Raw genomic sequence first — 14,449 nt, forward strand, 5'->3', positions numbered from 1 at the left:
GTGATATATATGCGTGACGCTGAAAAAATGCTAATAGAAGTGCGGACGCTGCTTAGATTGACGAGAATACGTAAATTCCCCTATATGAATTTGAATTGAAGCTTTTGAAATTTTGTTTAAATGGAGCACCAAAAATAATCGCAGTCCTACGTCAATAATGCGGTCATGTCTTGGCACAACCTTTAAATTTTTTTTTATAAACGGTTATTTTCATTGTTAAAAACTACAAGGGTTGTACGTAATGGTGCCGTAGGACGGACTTATATAATAAATCTTATTTATTAACTGCAGCAGGAGCTTGTGTTTTGTGTAGGAATTGGAATTTGAGCGGGGTTCTCTATGTTTATACTCTTTAGTATGACTTTAGCTTGACATAGATTCCGATCAATAGCGGTGCGGCTTCTTCCTCCTTCTATGGATGCTCATGTCGGCTGCAGCTCGGTACTTGCAGGCAGCCTTTCGTTGTGTACTGGAGAACACCACCACTCACCACGCGGTGTTTCAATAAACACCGTTTGGTGAGACCGGATGGAATTCAACTTTAAAATCTGTGTTAGGGAAATCGCTTTTCGCAGGCAATCGGTAATAATTTTCATTCGTGCAATTTTCAATAGTGACATTTTGAAAAAAAAAATGATAAAGTCTTAAATTTGATGCGTCGAAATATTTCTGATCGATTGGTGATAAAATTATTTAAATTGGTCCAGGGGCAGCTGAGTTATTAACGTTCAAAATCTTTCATAATTTTGTTGCATGTTCCATTTTTGGTTTTCACAAACCTACGTCAAAAATGCAAGAAAAAATGTATGTACATAAAAATCAGTTCTGTCAAGTAGATAATAGCGATTGGTAGATATAACCCACCGCACAGCTCGGGAGATAGCTGTATCTTGCATATGAATTGCTGTATGAACCGTCAAAAACCTATGCTTTTACGCGGTTGCACTGGTGTTCGTGAAATCCTGCTTGGAGTATTGGTGCTTTAGCATGTAATAATATAAATATTAACAAAATAATGCCGTTTCACTAACATCAGTAAACACTATCGAAAATTGTCGATACAGTTGACATCTGTCAATGTTTTACAAAACACAATGTTAATACCGTTACCATTATGAACTGTAAACTAATCAGTAATGTACCGTTAAGTACACTACCTTTTATCATCGTGATTAAAATTTGGGATCGCTTCGTTATAATAAAGTAGTGATTTTAGGAAAATGCCATTTCATGAACATTAAATTAATTACTAGCAGTAACAAGGAACATTCCAGTCGTCATCAAACATATACGTCATGTAAAATTTTAATTCATCTTATCTTGCCGCGAAATCTTACTGTCATCCGAAGAGCTTTCGAAGCTTCCATGTTTTTATTTTCTTTCGGATTCGGAGTTTTTTATCACGAAATGCAGAAAACATTATCGACTAATCGTACGTAAGAAAAGGCGCAAAATAAGAAACTAAATTTCGTGTGGCCCTGAAGAAACAATTTTGGGACATTCTACTCTGTGTCACAAAAAAGGCAGATTTTGAACGGCGCCGTTTATTTTATATCGAAATGGTGCAACATAATTCTAAAAAATCACTCTACTCACTCATCATTTCAATAGCGGTCATTTCTACGATTTCAGGAAAACCGCAATCACTTTGAATAACTTTTATTGGTCACTTTTTTTTACACACTACACTTGCACACCATTGACAACAAGATTCGGATGTTTATTTATGGACGCTGATTTTGACTTTTCAAAATGTCAAAAGGTGTAGCAGCATATCCTCCCAATTCCACACCACCCACCACCCTCCTGTTTGCTAATAGAAAACAACTATCGTATGTGTGTGTGTGAGAGAGTTGGTACGTTTCATGTCGCACGTAGCTGGGGTTGTTTATGTTTTGGAGCAACGAAAGCTTTTGAACGCACATTCCCCGGCACAAGTGCAAGTGCGTTGCGCATTTCACACCAAACTGGACAAATAGGCGCATTTTCACTTATTTATTATTATGTGTGATAAAAGTGTCTAATCGTCCTGGTGTCTTCGATGCAAGCAAAAAGTACTCCTAAGGCCGTTCGCAATGCTGAGTTTCAAAATTGTTTTAAACGACTCGACAATTCTATAATTTGAAACTGTCAAAAATAAAACTGCAACACGATCAGCGCAACGCACAGTTTTAAAAGATGTTTGTAATCATCAAGTTCCATAAACTTTACTGTTCCCCATGAAGTTCATAGAGTTTTTTTTTGTGAAATTCTTCGAAACATCTTTAAATACATACCGAAATTTGAAACAGAGTTCCATTCGTGTTTCAAACTCGCTCAGAAATAAAACACAATAGTCGAGCAGTTGCAAATTTGGTGCAAAAAAGTGCTCGAATAATGAAACTGCAACTTAGCATTGCGAGAGATGCGTTTTTGTTCTAGTTTCAAATTGAAACAGTCCTTATAAAATATAACAGCATTGCGAACGGCCTAAGACACCAAAACAATTGCACTTTTATCAAACTTTTTTTTTCTCTTTTGGGGAATTCGCTAATAAACACGAGGCGCATTTCTTATAGCAAACATGCCATAAGAAAATGGGCATGGTTCATTTAAGTAAACAAACTAACACTTCTTCCGACTGTTACACCTATGTATTAGCCGTCTCGATGCTAGCTGCTGTGCCTATGCATCTGTCAAAATGAGGAGCTTTTATGCGATATTGCCATTATTTTTCCTTGGGTCGTGGGTAGCATTCTGGTGGGGTTCGTTGTTTACATGTTTTATGCTGCGCTCATCCTAGACGTATGCACTTGATGGTATTCTTATCAGTGAGTTCGGTGGCTTTTTGCTCGAAGAATTATTGCTTGTGGCTCATGGTAATTATTATTCGGTACCTCAAAGATGGCAGCTGAATTCCTGGCTGAGAATAATGTTTGCGGTCAGACGATTCTGCAGGTAGTCGCCGAAGGAAATACGATTATTTGCGAATTGCTGCGTTTGAAGGAATTCATTCCGGAGGTGTTTTGGTAAGTGGATTGGATATTTGCTTCGAAGAGTTTCCGTTCTTGACTATCCTTTTCTGTTCTAGTCTGAAAACTAAAGAAGAACAACAGAAATATGGAGAGATTATTATGGACTTTAGCTATTTCCAAATTTCGGATGCACAGGAAGCAAAGATTGAAGCTGATGAGAAACTGCAAGCTCTGGACGAGGAGATCCGGGAGAACTATTTGGTCATCTTGAATCGATTCTACATAGTGTTTGAGAGTATGCATAGGTATATCAAGGATCTGAATACGTTTATAGAGGAGCTGAGTATGGGCATGTTTATTCAACAATCAATGGAGAAAGTATTTCAGGACGAGGAAGGAAAGCAGCTTATGGTAAGGGATTTGCAAAATATGACCAATAACTTTATAATTTAATCCTCGTTTTTCTTTGTCAGTGTGAAGCTCTGTACCTGTACGGTGTCATGCTGCTGGTAGTTGACCTTCAAATACCCGGCGTGGTTCGTGAACGCCTTCTCGTAGCGTACAACCGGTACAGTGCCTTGAAAACCGACGGCGACAGTAACATCGACGAGGTGTGCAAACTTTTGCGTTCCACCGGTTTCAACGATGGTAGCTCTAATGCGAAGAAGATCCTCACCTATCCGGAGGACTACTTCAATCGTATCCCGGTCAATGCAATCTACGTGGAGATGGTCATCGGGAGACTTCGATCGGACGATGTGTACAATCAGATTTCGGTATACCCGCTGCCTGAGCATCGTTCGACGGCATTGGCCAATCAAGCCGGTATGTTGTACGTGTGTTTGTTTTTCGCCACCAATACATTGCACAACCAGGCGGCCAGGATGCGTGAGATTGTGGATAAGTTCTTTTCCGATAACTGGATCGTGTCATTCTATATGGGAATCACCGTTAGCCTGCTGAGTAAGTCTTTGATAGTGCGTATTAGACGAAATCTGATTCTGATTGTTTTTCCCCAGATGCATGGGATCCATTCAAGGCGGCAAAATCTGCTCTTCTCAACACATTCGACACTGCAAATTTGAAAGAAATTTGTACAAAGCAGAAGCGTTCGTTGGACACTTTGCTCAATCGAACGAGAAACATTCTCAAGGAAGGTAACCTTACCGAGCAAAAGCTACTGGATAACATTCCAAAGGTAACACCACTGATCCGCGAGTGCAACTTGACCGTACGTTGGGTAATGCTGCATACCGGAACACCAGTGATCGACATCGGCAGTCCGGCTTCGTTGAAGAAGTGCAAACAGGTAAAGGATCTGATAGAGGCTGATATTGATTTCAAAGGGATCGAATTTTTTGAACTGTTGTTGAACACTGCGCAACTGGAATCGAAGATAAGGGATATTCTGAAGACTTTACTGGATGAGCGGTTGCAACGATGGGAGAACTTCAAGAAGGAAGCTTGTGAACGAATACAGGACCTGGTAGATGCTTATTCTGGTGAGAAACCTTTCGGAAAGATGAAGAAAAATACCAGCCTTAGCAAGTGGTTCGTAAACATTCGAAAAGAGATTGACACGCTTAGTAACGAGGACAAATTGCTGAGTGTTTCTGGCAGGACAATCATCCAACTGATTCAGGCTCTGGAGGAAGTGCAAGATTTTCATGATCTGAGCAAAAATATGCAAGTCAAGCAAAACATTGTGGAAACTCGACAATATCTCCATCAGATGTTCCACACAATCAGCATTAAGGAGGATGATTTGATAAATCTACAGTTGATTGGTGATTTCAGTTACGCTTGGCGATTAATCGACAGTTACACCCCGATGATGCAGGAGAACATCAAAAAGAATCCAAGTTTGGTCATCAAATTACGATCCACTTTCTTGAAATTGGCTTCCGCGCTAGAAATTCCACTACTTCGGTTGAATCAAGCTGAGAGCGAAGATCTCATGGATGTTTCCAAATATTACAGCAACGAGCTGGCAAACTTTGTCCGAAAGGTAGTACAGATCATTCCGGAAACCATGTTCACAATCCTGGCCCAAATCATCGCCCTGCAGACGAATGTGATCAAACAGATTCCCATGCGATTGGAAAAGGAAAAGATGAAGGAGTACGCTCAGCTGGATGACCGTTTCATCATCGCCAAGTTGACCTACTCGGTTTCTACGTTTACGGAAGGGATCCTGGCCATGAAAACCACACTGGTAGGGGTGGTTGAACTTGATCCGAAGCAACTGCTCGAAGATGGCATCAGAAAGGAATTCGTAAAAAACGTTTCCGATGCCTTTCACAATAATTTAACCTTTAATCCGAAAGCGAAAGAATCGGAGCTTGATGCAAAACTAGCTGCACTGCACAGAATAATTGATGGCTACAAGCGATCTTTTGAATACGTCCAGGACTATCTGAACATTCATTGCCTCCGCATATGGAACGAAGAAATGCAGCGGATCATCAATTATAACGTGCAAAGGGAATGCAATCCGTTCATGAAGAACAAAATTCAGGAATGGAATTCCGAATACCAGAGCGATACGATACCGATTCCTAGTTACGAACCAGCGGATATGGCATCGATTACATTCGTAGGCAGATTGGCACGGGAAGTTTTGCGTATAACCGATCCCAAGTAAGTTCCTAGCTTTCAAGCTTCATACCATTTCCTAAACGACATTTCCAATTTTCAGAGTAACCACCTACATTGAAATCTGCAGCACCTGGTACGACCACAAAACCCACAAAGCTGTCCTGACGAACAAATTTGCCAGTCGCATAATCGAAACCTTCGGGCCACCTGGCTTAGTCGGGCTGGATAAACTCTACTCATTCTTGATAACGGCAGAACTTGAAAATTTCCTGCTCACCATTCAGCGCAAACTTCAACACGAACCCGTTTGGTACGACGCTCTGAACAATGTCGAGTCCGAACTGCATAAATCGGACTTTATTGAAACCCCAGCAAAAACGTACGCCAATCTCACAACTACCTTCACTCGCATTTGGCCGCAGCTGCAAGACTGGATCCTGAGAATCGGTCAGAAGCAGATTCTTCGAACGCACATTGCATTCGAATTGAACTGCAGCTGTAAGGTTAAGTCTACCAAGCTGGAATCATCGCTAAGGGCGTTGAACGACGCGATCCTGATGGATGTCAAACGCCATACGCTGGACGTGAACAAGCCTCTTCCCAGTGCTGATCTGGCGTTCGAATTGAATCAATATCTGGAATGTGCCGGGTTGTACAACCCTTACAGGAAAAAGTACATCAGCACAAAGAGCCCCCCATTTCTACCGCTGTTGGCGTTCCTGTTTGTAATTGTGCATTTACCACGATTCCAGTACATGAAAAACGTGGACAGTTTGATAGCCAAGAAAAAGAATGATCTCATCGATGGGTTTCCCAGCGTGATTGGTTTGCTAACATTGTTCAGACAATTCCAAGTGACGGAGATGGATGTTTTCATCCAGTATTTGTGCCAGTATGTGATGTCCTTCGTAGATGTCAACCTGAAGTAAGTACAATGACAGTGTAATAGTAATTGGGGGGAAATGTAAAATGTTCGTGTTTCATTCTAGAGCAAAGCAAGAAATTTGTCACGAAGCGGTGATGACTTTGCGTTTCCTGGAGATATTTACACGCGTAGCGGAAATTCAACGCAAGCAACTGGAGCGATACATTCCGGATTCGGTTTTGAACCAGTATGAATTTCTCTCCGGGGGCAAATCTTGACCTTCGGGCGATTGGTGGTGTATTGGGAGTTGAGGAAAGATTTATATTTGAGAATGTAAATACAGTTATCAATTGTTCTATGTATTTGAATTTGAACATACAATAAAGTATCAATTGCGTTGTTTTATTATTATTATTGGTTACCTTAAGCATTTAACAATGTATTTCAAGAGAACCATGTTTGTTGAGACGTAAGTAAGTATTGGATAGAATTTTGATGTGGGTAGGTTATTAATCCGTGAAAAGGGGGGGGGGGGTTGGAGGTAGCTCATCGATTCTTCCGGTTCGCCTCCTAGCATCGTGCTATAAGGTACCAGGCGATAACCAGGGTAGTTGATCGATAGCTCGATGACGTCATTTCGTTGGCGTCTGCAATGGGAAATTCTCATAGCAGGCGTTGACGATGGGACGTTGTCGAGTTGTTGAATAGCAACTATCGTGGTAACTCACCGATTACCTGTCGATCTGCCAAATTTGGAAAGACGTCTGCATTGAATTGTCTCATATAATAATATTCCGCCCACTATATCACAAGAAATTGCGAGTAGCTGAGTGGAATGGAGATAAGTTAAGCATTGGGTACAGGACCAAGTCTCCCCTGGGTGGTGCCAGAAGATGAGCGCAATAGAATCATCAAGTTGCCATAAGGCACGGAATGAGACTATTGCATGGCTGGGTAGTCAAAGTCTTCCATTCGTTAGTCATTTCAGGTGGATTAGAACAGGTTTAGGTTTAGGGTGGGCGTTGGCCAGATTTGGATAATCCTAAATAGGACCTAGATTATTTAATACACTAGTAACCTCAACTTCTGTCACAATGTTTCATTGTGACTAACCAACACTCAATGGGTAAAATATCAAATTTGAGGTAAATTTGAAAAAAGGTAACTTGGAGTGTAGAGCGCTCTGCCCACTGGACGATTCTGAAGCCTGACCAAGTGAGTGGGTTACCGGTTTATTTGATTGTACGTCATTTCCAAGTTATATATAGATACATTCATACCATTGGCATTTTGTATTTGAGATAAGACAGAAACAGGATGCGGAGGGCCCGCTTAGGGGGAGCGTAACCCATGTTATGGCTTCCATTTATTAAATAGTTCAGATAGGCTGGAAATGATAGGTTCATGGTGAGAAAATGTACCATATGGTGCCCGTTCACTGATCAAAATTAAATTAGATTCAAATCGTCAGGCCCTGCCCTGTAATAAGGGGATTGACGATGATTTGTCAAGTTTCATTTTGCATTTGCATATAATTGTAAGTTTAGGTTTGCTTTTGTAATTGTAAGATAGATAGTTTGGCTCAATTGAAACATTGAGTTGTATTAACTTGACGAATCATACCTCTAAAATAGTAGTAGTTACAGTGCCGCATTATCTAACAACCACTGCCTGCAACTAATGTTGGAGGGGTCAGCAGGGCTGATTACGGATCAAAACTAACATAACTCTAACACTGAAATGATCCCGAAACTAACGCTCATTCATTGCACTTTGAGTCATAAAGTAGTTTTATTTATTTTCCTACTAATCTATCTACACACTTAGTTTTTCAACCAAGCTCGGCTGTGCGGGTCTCGGCGGGGAGGGGGTTTCGCTGAGATCTCGGCGGGAGTGACATTTGATTGCTGAGTCTCGGATCACGATGGAAAATGAACAGGTGGGCAGGAACTCACAGTCTCCCAGTGTTGGTGAGTTCTTTGCCGTTAATGTTCACGAAAAGTTCACTATTTTGCTATACAGAAATTCAAAACAAAAATTTTATCTGCGGATTTGAACAGTTTTTGACCTGTTTCATACTACCGGAAGGTGTATGCTGGTCACAAATGCCGTGCCAAACTGATTTCCTACTCAATTAATCAATCTTTGATGTGAAATTCGCTAATAAACACGAGGCGCATTTCTTATAGCAAACATGCCATAAGAAAATGGGCATGGTTCATTTAAGTAAACAAACTAACACTTCTTCCGACTGTTACACCTATGTATTAGCCGTCTCGGTCTCGGATAATGCCTTTTCTAATAATCTGCCTACATTTCTTTTCTTTATTACCTACTTCATCCCTTTTTTGTTTTTCTGCTCTTCTTTCCTCTTCTATTCTTTTGTTTTGTTTGTTTATATATAACTAATACTAATACCTCCTTGTTTTCTCTCAAATTTGTCTACTGTGTCCCACCATCACGATGAGAGATGAGCTACCGTACATGGTACACGCTACTATACACTCCCAAAATAGTATGCCGCAAGTAAGTATATCACAGAGGCAACTAAAGATCCAGAAAACCGATAACGCTGAAGATAATGAGCTGTGGTGATTTATATGACTATATAGTATTATTTATTTATACTAACCTAAACACAACGTGGGGTGACCCAAATCCAAACGATCACTAACCAAAATAATAGACTTATCTTTTTTCAGCAGCACTACACCAGCCAGCAAAGTACAACAATCCACCGTTGCTTATGCCTTTGTTGTCGTTTGGAACCAGTTTTGCGAGGTAGGCAACGATTGTGCGTACTTCTCGCGTAACTTTTTAAAAGAGCCTATTTATAGCCTGAACAATACGTAAAGAGTAAATTGAAACATTGAACGTCGCGTGAAAGTGGAAGTTAATGAATGCCTAAGTACTTTATCGTAGTTTTTAGTTTTCGGATTTGAAAGATCATCGGTTACAGTGGCCAGCTTACAGAGCAGAAAAACGCGGTCCCAGGTCCTTACATATCAAAGAGATTTATGGTAAAATCGCTTGTGTATCGTGTATTTTGGGAAACTCGTTGTTGTCGTTGGTTCCGGGTTTGAATGGATACAAAAATTTGAGCAACGGTATTATGTGATATGAGGGGCTCGGTGGCCTTAGAGCAACCGTTTTTGCTTACTGAGCAGAATATCATGAGTCTAATCTCAGGCCCATCCGCATTCAAGATTCGTCAATCGTTTTATTTGTGTTCGGGCGCGGCCGGCGCTGGTATTGCCTAATTTAAGATCACCAGTTTTTCCACATTGAGGATGATTGCTAGTCCCAAACATCGTCTATTGGTTCTCTGTGTAATTACAGCTGATCTGGCAATAACAGAATAGCAACCGTGGGCGGTCAATCAAGCTCAAGCTCAAGTAGGTTATTAATCCGTGAAAAGGCTTTGCTATGATAGGGAGGTTAATATTAATTGGGGCCTTTCTTAGTTCAGTCGGTAAAGGCGCAGCTACAAAGCAAGATCATGCTGAAGGTTGTTGGGTTCGATTCCCGGTCCGGTCTGGGAATTTTTCAGGTTGGAAAAGTTCTCGACTTCCCTGGGCATAAGGTATTGTACTTGCCACAGAATTATACCACAGACAAACAGACATAACACTCGTAAGTTGTTCATCGAACAAGCATTTAACGAACAATTTAAAAGTATCGTAGTTGGTAGTACCGCCACCTGTGGCGCGCATAGTCAATTCCCTTGCGTTTGACGTTTACACACTACCGCCATCTGTTCAACGTAGTGCCCACCACTGTGTACTCAATAGATGGCGGTAATGTTTTAGTGACGATGTTTTACAGTGAGAAATATTCAATGTGTTATGTCTGTTTGTCTGTGATTATACTATCGCAAAAATGGTTCAGGCGAAAGCTCTCAATTAATAACTGGGGAAGTGCATCTAGAACGCTAAGTTGAGAGCACGCAATAAACTAATATGCGATAAGCAATAAGCTTAAAATGCGAGGAAGAAGAAGGGAGATTAACAGCAGTAAACTATCTGTTTTAAGATGGGTCAATATAAAATTCAACTGGACGTCAGCATTCTATAATAAAAAGTAATGAAAAAGCCCCAAAAGAGCGATTTATCACTGGTAAAGAGTTATGAGTGAATTTTAAAGGTAGTTGAAACATAGACACATTTTGAAGAATTCGAACGCAGAATCAAATTCGAGCCAGAAAAAATGCTGCTGACTTATATTGAAAAAAACTATCAAGAATCTTAGACAAAATATTTGAAACACCGAATTTGGATTGAATTTTTAAATTCTTATATGATTTTTCAAAACAGATATTTCATTTGAAATCTATATGTAGGTATATAAATTAATTTCTGTCTGTCTATCTGACCCTTATAGACTCGGAAACTACTGAACCGGTCGGTGTGAAAATTTGTATGCAGGGGTTTTTGGGGCAGGGAAAAGTTCCTATGATGGTTCGAGACCCCTCCCCTCTTTTTAAGGAGGGCTCCAATACAAAAGAAACAGAAATTTCTGCATAACTCAAGAACGAATCAAGCAAATGGAACCAAATTTGGCATGTGGAGGTCGAATATTGAGCAAGGCCGAGCACACTCAGCTAGTTTAATATAATAGTGCTGTTCGATATAATAGCAGCGCATGTCGATTTTCATACAAAATTGACAACGTTTACACGTTGTAATTTTGTTCTCTTAAGATCAAATGAGCTGAAACGTTCGCCACAGAACTACACATATGTTCAATACAAAATACCACATTTTTGTAAGCACCTGCCGGAAAGCGAGATACTTGGTAAAAATCTTCGAAATAAAAGCAGTTTTTGATTTGAAAACTTATGTAATGCAAATAGATTAAACGTGTTAAACTAATATGTACATTTGTTGATTAGATGGGGATTGCTTGGAATTTGAGAAATTTAAAATTTAATATCTAAAAATTGAGCTGAAATGCAAATTCATAAAACTGCTATTATTATGTCACCAAACCTCGGACTTAGCTTAAGGTTCAATTTACTTTGATGCATTTTTTAAAAATTCAAAAGCAGTTTTTTTCGACGCATTATTTTAGATTGCAAAAAGCTCGCGTCATTTTGTGTAAAATATCAGAAGGAATCGAATAGTGCGAGCTTTTTGCAATCTGAAATAATGCGTCGGAAAAAACTGCCTTTGAAATTTTCCAAAAAGCATCAAAGTAAATTGAACCTTAAGAACTCTATAAACGTCGAACAATTTTACCTAGTATTTCACTTTCCGGCAGGTGCTTTCAAAAATTTGGTATTTTGTAATCGTAAAATTGAACATATTTGTAGTTATGTAGCAGACGTTTCGGCTCAATTGATCTTAAGAGAACAAAGTTACAACATGTCAAAGTTGTCAATTTTGAATGAAAATTGGCATGCGCTGCTATTATATCGAACATCACTGTATTTATAGATTTTGCATCACTCTATTACCAAACCTGACTCCCCTTTTGGTCAAGGATTACCTTCTGGTGTACACTCTAAAAAATCTTCACATCCGATTTACGTGAAATATCACGTACACTCAAAAAATATTGAAATCTAAATAGTATAAAAGTTATGCTAAATCGCAACTCTCCGTACCGACGCAAAGGTCGGTATAAAGGGAGAGAATGCAAACTTAGTATGAAAATGGTTTCTGCGTGCCATAGTATAAAATCGAAATATACTTACAATGCATAGATACGGTTTATGCGAGTGAATGTATTTTTCGCTTTTTTATTTTATTTATGGTAAATATTATTGTTTTCAAATCAAATATTATTGTTTTCAAATCAAATATTATTGTTTTCAAATCAAAATTAAAATTGTCTCAGGAAGGTTTTTTAATTATTTTATTTTAATGAATTTTATTTAAAAAATACATACCTTTTCGATGTTCATTAGGATGAGCTCGTGCTCACGCAGTCTAGCTGCACAGCTGATCACATGCGCTGTGTAAATCCGCCGAGACGAAGCTCTTCACCAGCACGAAGCTCCGAAGATCAACCAGATGATCTTTTTCCTATCATTTAGTAAACACTGATCGAATTCCACTCTGTTATTCGGACTTAGTATAATTTTGACGAAAATTTTAATCGAACCAGTGTATAAATTTTGAAAATCCATTTGCATACATTTTAATCTATATTCGTTTCATAATATTTTTGAGTGTACCTGATCTATGTTTATAAAATCTCAAATGTTACGTGACGTTAGTAGCCTTGATCTGCATTACACGTCATGTCCACTAAAAATGTTGGTGAAATTGACCATATATTCACGTTAAAAGATTTAGTGTATTTGTGTTTGGGACTTCGATATTTCCGTGAAACGAGATTTACGGTATTTTCAGGTAGGAAAAAAAATTATATGTAGCCATTTTCTAGTTTTTTTTTAATTTCAGACGGTTACATCAGCATTTTGAGTCTGCAAACAGGTGTTAATATTTTGTCAGAAATAAAAAACGCACACACGTTTCTACATTATAATAATTAATTAGTCAATATTTTACAGTTTTATGAGAAGATATAAGTATAAATTTAAACACGTGAAATTTATATCTTTCCGAAATTTTTTTGCATGATATTGACTGCTTCTTTATTACTCTCATTAAAAATTCACGTACAAATTACATGAAAAGCATTTTAAACAAAACGTAATGTCACGTAAAAGTTACCAGAAGTCCAGTTGTTTTCACCCCGATTTCACGTAAGCAGTACGTGGAAATCAGGTCTTATTTACCTGACTAATCACGTAGATAATTTTGAGCTGAATTTTGATCGGCTACGTGCAATTCCGGAAAAAAGTTACGAGCAAAATAGGGTGGATGAAATCCACCTATGTTTTCACGACAATCGGACGTGAAGATTTTTCAGAGTGATAGTGATTGTCGTTCATCACTTTTTCGAATCTTCAAATCATCCTCTCATCGCACTGAGCCAACTTCCACGTTCAATGTTATATGGTAGGCATATAATTTTGCACTATTGGAATTTCCTATGAAATTCATCTTAGAATGAAAATGCTGGTTATGATTTATATGCAATGCATATGACATGACTCTCAAGAAGTCATGTTATTATTGTGTTCAATAGATTTCATTTTAACAAACGGTGAGAGTATATGGAAATAATTAGCTTATACAATATAAATCAATATTGCTCGTTAAACAAAATACATTCAAAATAAATTTTATCTATATGCAGTTCCCATGTTATTTATTCATACTCTTCAAATAACCATAGTACAGTGCTAATATTCAATATAATGGTAATATGATACAAATATTTGGTTTAAATATATTGACATGTTCATTGAGCTAAAATATTCATCTTTACACGTTTTATACAAAATCGGTTCAGAATTTACAGATCGTTGCCTTCTTCGTAAAAATTATACTTTTTTTTTAATATTAGTGGTTGTTTACAGAGTGAATGCTGACAGGAGGTCCATCAAAATCATTACAGCTGTGAATCTGTTTCAATCCACTGCAACGAATAGCTTCATGCGCCAAAATATGATCGCTAAATGGACCACATTGCCATAATTGACCTACAATAAATAAGTTTTGATTGACAGTTATTGTTTCCAGTATCTCATATAATTCAGTGACATGATCTCTAGTTCTTGTTACAAACGATACTGTCTTTAAAGAGTTCTTTTAAACCGACAAGTATACGATACTAATATTTAAAGTTTAGTATCAAAGGGAATAGGATATAACAAACTTTCATAATATGATCTACATGAAAGCTTGATTGCTGTAAAATCGCCTGTAACTGAAGACTTGAAAAAACTGTATGTAATAACACAGACAAACAGATAAAACTCATTGAATATTTCTCACTGTAAAACATCGTCGCTAGAACATATCCGCCATCTGTTGAGTACACTGTGGTGGGTAGTACGCTGAACAGATGGCGGTAGTGTGAAAAAGTCAAACGCAAGGAAATTGACTATGCGCGCCACAGGTGGCGGTCCTACCAACTAATATACTTTTAAATTGACCGATAAATGCTTGTTCGATGA

The 14,449-nt window shown here is 38.5% G+C and overlaps 1 protein-coding gene across 1 annotated transcript; it reads left to right on the forward strand.

Annotated features, from left to right (window-relative positions):
- Positions 1 to 2,777: 2,777 nt before the first annotated feature.
- On the forward strand, positions 2,778 to 6,791 carry Strump (WASH complex subunit strump). The gene is made up of 6 exons (XM_065218533.1): positions 2,778 to 3,008; positions 3,071 to 3,365; positions 3,428 to 3,917; positions 3,974 to 5,594; positions 5,653 to 6,477; positions 6,542 to 6,791. The coding sequence occupies exons 1-6, from the start codon at positions 2,884 to 2,886 to the stop codon at positions 6,693 to 6,695; spliced, it is 3,510 nt and encodes a 1,169-aa protein (XP_065074605.1). The 5' UTR covers positions 2,778 to 2,883; the 3' UTR covers positions 6,696 to 6,791.
- Positions 6,792 to 14,449: the final 7,658 nt, after the last annotated feature.

Source organism: Ochlerotatus camptorhynchus, unplaced genomic scaffold (assembly GCF_037179485.1).
Source record: "Ochlerotatus camptorhynchus isolate MF236.1 unplaced genomic scaffold, CSIRO-AGI_Acam_v1.1 ptg000089l, whole genome shotgun sequence".
In the NCBI taxonomy this organism is placed as follows: Eukaryota; Metazoa; Arthropoda; class Insecta; order Diptera; family Culicidae; genus Ochlerotatus; species Ochlerotatus camptorhynchus.